Source organism: Bos indicus x Bos taurus, chromosome 7 (genome assembly GCF_003369695.1).
Source record: "Bos indicus x Bos taurus breed Angus x Brahman F1 hybrid chromosome 7, Bos_hybrid_MaternalHap_v2.0, whole genome shotgun sequence".
NCBI classification, from domain to species: domain Eukaryota; kingdom Metazoa; phylum Chordata; class Mammalia; order Artiodactyla; family Bovidae; genus Bos; species Bos indicus x Bos taurus.
The window spans coordinates 63,868,222-63,875,364 of record NC_040082.1 but is presented as its reverse complement, the minus strand read 5'-3'; the positions used below and the strand labels follow the sequence as shown (position 1 = coordinate 63,875,364).

General features: G+C 54.1%; 1 protein-coding gene across 1 annotated transcript; it reads right to left on the bottom strand.

Annotated features, from left to right (window-relative positions):
- Positions 1-3,471: 3,471 nt before the first annotated feature.
- Positions 3,472-6,797, bottom strand: TIFAB (TIFA inhibitor). The gene is made up of 2 exons (XM_027548812.1): positions 6,669-6,797; positions 3,472-4,519 (listed from the first exon to the last, which is right to left on the bottom strand). The coding sequence occupies exons 1-2, from the start codon at positions 6,731-6,733 to the stop codon at positions 3,916-3,918; spliced, it is 669 nt and encodes a 222-aa protein (XP_027404613.1). The 5' UTR covers positions 6,734-6,797; the 3' UTR covers positions 3,472-3,915.
- Between the last annotated feature and the right edge of the window lie 346 nt (positions 6,798-7,143).

The window sequence follows — 7,143 nt, the reverse complement described above, 5'->3', positions numbered from 1 at the left end:
CCTAGCACCGTCAAGGTGACTGCTTTCCTGACCACGTCTGCCTGTCTGCCCACACCTCCCTGCCTGGCTCTATGATGGCCATCAGGAAATCAGCAGCAACAACCCAGGGTTCTTGTCTGAACGGAGCTTGGGCTCTCACAGGAGAGAGAGCTGTGGACTCCGTGGGCACAGCACTCTGCTGGTGGGAGGGAATGGCGGTGCTGGGCCATGGCCAGGACCACACTGTCTGCTGCATTTGCTGCCACGACAACGTCCCAGGCTTCTTCGTGGCGCGGAGCCCCACCCTGGGGCTGTTTATGGAGACTTCTGCTCCCTCTTGTGTCATCCCTCCTCGAGGCGGCGCAGTGACTCACAGATGGGTTGAGGAGACTCTCATTTTTGGAAAAGCAGAGGAATGTAGGGGTTACAGTGCCTGAAAGGGCACAAGGAATTATTTCTAAATTTCCAGATGTCTTAGAGAATTGTAGCACTCTGGGATACACCTGAATGTAATTGATGTAGCACTTTGTGTGTGTGTGTGTGTGTGTGTGTGTGTGTAAGCTGAGTCCATGGTTCTACATGCATTCCATTCATTTCACTAGATCGAACGTTGAAAGCCATCTTATCGAGCACTTCCTGTGTGCCAGACACTGCCCTAGGTGCTTTGTATGCTGTGCCTCACTTTACCTTCTCAGAGCTGTCATTTTCCCCATCTTACAGAAAAAGAAACTGAGGTACCAGGCGATTCAGTCACTTGTTCACGATCACAGCGGTGGTAAGTGTGGAGCAAGAATTCTCACCCAGACAACAGCCTGACTGCAGAGCCCCAGCTTGGACCCAGCACAGTGTGAGTGTGTGTGTGTGTGTGCGCGCACACTCATGCATGCCTCTGAGCCATGTGGGCTGCCCTGTGTATGGAAGATGAGAGAATGCAGAGGACACTGTTGAGAGGGACTCACCACCCTGCTCAGTCTGAGCAGCAAAGAGAAGGGGTATCACGTTCATGGACCAGGGCCTGAAGCCAACCTGATAGCTCTAACTAGTTGGATGAGATAGCTAGCTTAGATAGCTAGATGAGAAAGGGGGTGGGTGTCGGGCTCTAGTGATTGAAATGGTTTCTACCCAAGAAAAGTGGAGGCTTGCATGGAGTGGAGCTTTGCTGTCTTGGAAACATGCTAGGAGGCAGGCAGTTTCTGGAAGGGACTTCACGAACAGGTGGGGTCTGAAAACAACAAGCTGCGTGTTTCTTGGCTCCCTTCCACCCTGTCTCTGGTCTTGCCCTCCTCCGGCCTGCTGTGTCATCTGTACTGGGGCCCAGAGGGCCTCACGGACTTCACTACAATTCAGAAACTCCTGAAGGGAGGAGGCAGGGGGACTCTGCTAGGCCCCCAGCTGCGATGGGTTCACTTCTTCCTGGAGGGCAGAGGACTCTCCATGTTCAGCAAAGGTTCCTTGGTGGAGCAGGGGAGCTGCACCCTGGGGCCTCTGGGGAGCCACCAGCCAGCTTCTGCTCTTCTTCCGCCTTTGATGTTCAGTCTCCAGGCAGTGGCTTCTCAGTTCTGCACAAGAGGGGCTGCTGCTCCCTAATGCATAGTTTGAGGGACACTTTGGTCTCCGGAGGGATTGTTGTGTAAAAAATAAAGGCAGCTCCAAAACAGTGGGCTTCGTCAGACCACACCACACATGGCTTCTGCTGCTCACCAGCCTTGACCCTTGTGTTTCCCATTCTACAAACTCCAAAGAGTGGGCCTTCTGGTGCCAACATTTATGATAGTCAACCCAGTCCTGACTGCCCACTAGTCCATGGCTAAGACAAAATTTTTCACTAGGGAATCACAGAATATGGATAAGTCCTCAGGCTCTGGCGCCAGTCTGCCCAGCTCCCAAATTTCTCCCACTCCATGTACCTATTTAAGTGAGCCCCAGGTCAGCACCTATGTTGCCTTCTCTCGGGTCTCGCAATAGAAGCTAATGCTTACTGAGCGCCCACTGTGTGCCCGGTGCTGCCCTAAAGGCTTTATGCATGCCACCTCCTAACACCTTCGCAACAGCTCCAGCAGGGAGGTGCTATCATCTTACCCATTTTCCAGGATAAATGGAGAGACAAAAGTAGGCTAAGTCATTTGCCTGAGATCACATAGCTTGTGAGTGGCGTGATGTTGAGCAAGATATTTCACCTTCCTGAGCCTCAGCTTCCTCATTTGTACAGTGTGTCTGTCTGGGTGTTGTGAAGATTGAATGGGGGAATGCACATAGCACCTAGCAGAGTGCTGAGCACATAGCAAGTACTCACCAGACACGGTCACTTAAGCGTAGAGCTGAGGTTAATAACCCCAGTGTGAAGAGAGAGAAAACACGATGTCTCTAGCATTGCCTACAGTGAGTTAACTCCAGAATGCATGTCTTTACTGAGTCCCCTGTAAACTCCTTGAGGGCAGGGGCTTGGTCAGCCTGTTCATCGCTGGTTCCTGGGGCTTTGCACAGCATCTGACACAAGGTAGGTGCTTGGTGAAAGTCTGATGAATGACTGAGTGAAGGACTGCTTTGCGAGCCCCCTGGGCCATTCACAGCTTTGGACAGCCCCTTTCTCTTACACCACTCATCCTCTCCTGCTTTGTGGGTGTGACTTGAGTGTATCTGCCTCACTCCCTGTAAAATAGAATCTTCCCAAGTCAGAGCAGCCTGGGTTCTGCCTACTGCTATCTTTCCCAAGGAGACGATGTCAGACCTGGCAGTGCAGTGGAAATTCCTTGCAGCCTGGGTGCAAAAGCATCTCTCTTCTTGGGCAGGAAGTGGAGAATGTTGAAAACCTTGTTGAAGGTGGTTACAGACTTGGAATGTGAGCCAGCCAATGGGCAGCTTCAGGGCCTTGGATATCACAGAGCAGGGTCTAGGCTGATGGCAACCATCTGGGTCTGAGGCCCCTCCTTTCATTACACAGGTGAACATGGTTTCTAAACCACACTCCCCATCCCCATGGCATGGAGTGTGGCTGCTTATGCTCTGCTCCCCAGCACTTGCTTCCCAACATTTGCTGAGAAAATGAGCCCATGCTTGATCCCCTGCTAGTCCACCCGCATGGGCACATGAGCCACCCTTGAGTGAAGTAACCGCTGCACTGCATTCTACCAAAACCTCCCACCTTGCCTTCTCATAGAGTTAGTCCTGGAAGAGCCCACTGCTGTGTGAAGCCACCTTCCCCTGAAGACCTCTGCTCTCTGGTCCTCCAAGACTTCGATCCACAGGTGAGAGTGAGGGACCATGAGGATGAGGCGGTTACACTGACAGTGAATTCCCAAGCAGGCCCAGCCCCCAGCTCCCCATCCCCAGGAAACCCTGGACTCTACCTTCGTTCTTTCCAGAGATGTGAGCCCCCACCTCTCCAATTTCCTCTTACACCTCTTCTCTATTTCCCACCCCCACCTCTGCGTGACGACGTGGCGTGCATGCGGCCCATCTGGGGGATCAGGGAATCCTGTCGGGCATGCCAGCTTAATGAAATACTTGCAGTTTATTAAACACAGGCTTCCCTAAGCCCTGAGAGCCTGTGGGTATTTGAAAGCCCAAGGTAACCCCGAGCTACCACAAACGTAATTGTTACATGTGTCCCTGCATTCCTGGTGCAACCTCAAACTCCAACTCTTAAACAGCACACAAAATTAGCGACATAAAGTAACTCCTAGTCAGAGGAGAGGGGGAAATGTGGGGAAACACTGAGGGAGGCTCCCAGAATCCCTCAGGGCCTTTAAAAGTATATGAAGTTCCTGTTACCTCGCATAGCTGTGGCCATGGCAGGCGCTCCCCTCACCCCCGGCCATTCATGTTTGCAGAATCAGTTCATTATTATGTGGGCCTGGCCTGTCAACCTGGCATGATGTAGCTTGAATATTTCAAGTCCTGTTTCAGCCAAGGCGTGCTCCAGGGTGGCCGGCGGGGCTAGCTGAGCGAACCGTCTAGGGGCTCCCTCTGGAGCGGTATTTCTGGCACTCCTCCAGGGCTGGGCTGGAGAGGGCTGTGGAGAAACCCCAGGTGATCTGGAGCCCCATGCCCAGCACCTGGGGGAGGCTGCTCCTGGGGCACGCTTTCCCGTTCGTCCGTCTCCTCAGCGCGGAGCCTGTAAATCAGAGGCGAGGGGCTGAGATGGAAGCAGCAGACAAAGGCCTCCAGGGAGGTGCCTCCCTCGATGCGGACCACCATCTGGACGCCAGAGAAGGCCACTCTGTTGACGGCACCCAGGGTCACCTGCTCCAGGAACCTCAGCGTCAGTCCATTGACCCACACGCTGCCCTTGCGGCTCAGGGCCTTCAAGCTGAAGGCCAGCCGGGTGCCGCCCTTCTCCAGGTAGGGCTCCAGTGACAGGTGCTGGCGGGAGAGGCGAGGGAGCTGCAGCCGGAGGTGGGCGTCCGGGCCCCTGCCCACCAGCAGTGGGCTGGCGTCGTGTTCCAGCTGAGGAGGGACATAAGCAAAGGTGGCAGAGCCCGGCGTGGGGTGGTGCAGGCTCACCCGAAGGACTGTGAGGGGCCTCTCCATGGACAGGAGCCTGGGAAAGATGGAACACAGATGCACAGGCCTGAGTGGTGGCAGTCACTCCCTCTGTGACTCCTTGAGCCTAGACATGCTTGCTGCCCTCAGGGATCCCTGGTCACCTCCAGCCAAGCAGAGCCGGGCACTGAACGTGAATGTGGTCACTCTGCTCCAGCCAGGCTGCAGCCATGGGCAGAGCTGGTGAAGCTCAGGCCCACTGTTTCTAGCCTCAACTTCATCCCTAACACACTCTGTGAGTTAGTGGGAAATGCCACTAACTCTCTAAATTTTAGTTCTCTTTAACATAACATAGGTACATCCATCCTTGTCTTTGCAAAGTCCAAGGCACACCAGCCTGTGTGGTGGGGTTTTGGTGGCATATTGGCATTTGGGGACAATTTGCCTGGCTTCCTGGGAAAGGAAGAATGGAAGACAGGATCCACCTTCCTTGTATCCGACAGTCACATGACAAACGCTTGCTGAGCCCTCCTCTGAGCCAGGCACTGACCAGCTGCTGGGACGAGCAAATCAACAGGAGCACCCAGCTGCATAAGGAGAAGGGGCTTCCAGTTCCCAGCATTAAGGAGGGACCCAGAAGAGGGAAGCCCTGCCTGCTCCTGGGAGATGGGAAAGGCTGCCTGGACACACCAAGGAAGAACAAAGACACCTAGCACATTCCAGAGGACGAGATGGTTGGGTGGCATCACTGAGTCAATGGATGTGAGTTTAAGCAGGCTCCGGGAATTGGTGAAGGACAGGGAAGCCTGATGTGCTGCAGTCCACGAGATCTCAAAGAGTTGGACAGGACTGAGCGCCTGAACAGCAGCAACAAGCACATTCCAAGTGCTCCTATGGATGCTAATGCTGCGAACATCTGCTCCTCACTGCCTAGGGCAGAAGACGGGTCCTGAGGATGCACTTGGCAAGAGCTGAGATCTCTCTCAGAACTGATAGGGGCTCCCTGGAGGTCGACTGGCCATACCCATGTGCAATGCACACGTCCCTTGCCCCAGCAACTTCATTGCCAGAAATTTGTCCTTCAGAATCTAACTGGAACATGCAGGGAGTCTCTGTTCCCCCATGGAGCTGAGGAACATAAACTCCCTGGCATGTGTACCAACCCCAGATGGCCCAGGACCTGCCACCACCTTCTGCAGGAACTGAGGGCTGAGTGGATCTGAATAGCTAACTGTATGCTTTTTCCAGCTCCAGGCTTTTGCTTACAGTACTTTCTTTCCTGAAAACGCATCTTCCATCCCAAACTGCTTATCTTTAAAGGCCTGGTTCATATGTGACCTCTCCCATGCAGCTCTTTTCCTCTGTTTACACTCTGACCCTCAAACAAGAAGACTCCCCCGGGGCTGCCCCCTTTCCATTGTGTATCAGTGATGTGGGTCCTTGTCCCATCTTCTCTGTCGTTCCTGAGACCTCCTGAGGGTAGAATTGCCTCCACGCCCTGAGTCCCACTGCCCAGTACAGACAGGACCAGGCGACAGCAAGTGTCTGGAGGCACATTTGCCAAATAGCTAACTGAGAAGAGGCTCACACACATGAAAATCATGTGAAATCAAGTCCAGAGCAACCCCATGTGAGTCTGGTCCTTAAAAGCTGTGGGACAGGCTTCAGTCCTCTACACACTCTGGACCCCCTGTCTTTTGGTGAAGTAATGGTGAGAGCCTCTCAGTCTGACAGTGAGTGGTGAGCCCTTAAGAAACCCCATTTTCCCTCATGCATACACACACACCGCCCCCACACACCCCATTCACATTCCCTGTCTGGCCCCAGTATTCCTGCAGAAAGCCTCTCCCTCAGGTGTGTGTACACCGGCCCTATTTACTTTCATTTATATAAGTACAAGAACAGCTGAGCTGGATGTCCAAGTCCTCAGGCCTGGCCAGAAACTCGGGGTTCACTTCTAGGAACCAATCCCATGGCCTAGGGACCCTAAGAGAATCCCTTGGAAAGAAGGGTTCACCACTGTTCCTGTGACCTTACTCTGCTTCGCTGGGAACCCCAGAGCCCGTAGCAATCCCCCTGGCCTTGCAGAGCTCTTCTCCTGTTTCCAGTTATTCTGGGGTATGTGCCTGGCGAGCAGCCTGCAGGGGCCCTGCTCCCTGCCCCGCCGCCCTCAAGTTTAAGTTCAAGCCCCTCTGATCTCCACCTACCTTACTTCCTGGGGTGCATCTAGCTCTGGGACAGCAGCTGTGAGCTCCCCGAGGTTGGGGGGCATGTGAGTCTGGGCTGGGCAGGCCTGGGGATGGCAATGACAACTGTGGTTTGGGGAGGTGATGCGTCACCATGCCCATCGACTTTGTTGCTCTCTTCCTTTTTCCCTTTAGGAAAGAAACTGGAAGTGTAATTTCCTATTGCAGAAGTGCAACCCTGCTGCCAAGAGGTTGAAAACCCCGTGGGACTGTGGCTAGGAGAGGCCGCTGAGTTCCTTCCTGGGTTTCATCTCGGCAGGCCCGAGGGAATGTTTACAGGGTGTCAGCTGAGTTCCTCTTCTCCCCTGGCAGGTGTGGGGTGTTGAGGGGGGGAAGGCATCCCAGACCTGTTAGAAAGGGGAGCCCTTTTGGACAGATGGCCAGTGAGGGGCATCCCCACTGCATGTGGGAGGCTGTGAGGAGGCCACTGTGGCTG

Coding starts and splice junctions, on each gene's coding strand:
- TIFAB (XM_027548812.1), bottom strand. CDS start 6,733: ATGCCCCCCAACCTCGGGGAGCTCACAGCTGCTGTCCCAGAGCTAGAT. Junction 4,520..6,668: donor GATGCACCCCAGGAAGTAAG/GTAGGTGGAGAT, acceptor CATCTTTCCCAG/GCTCCTGTCCATGGAGAGGC.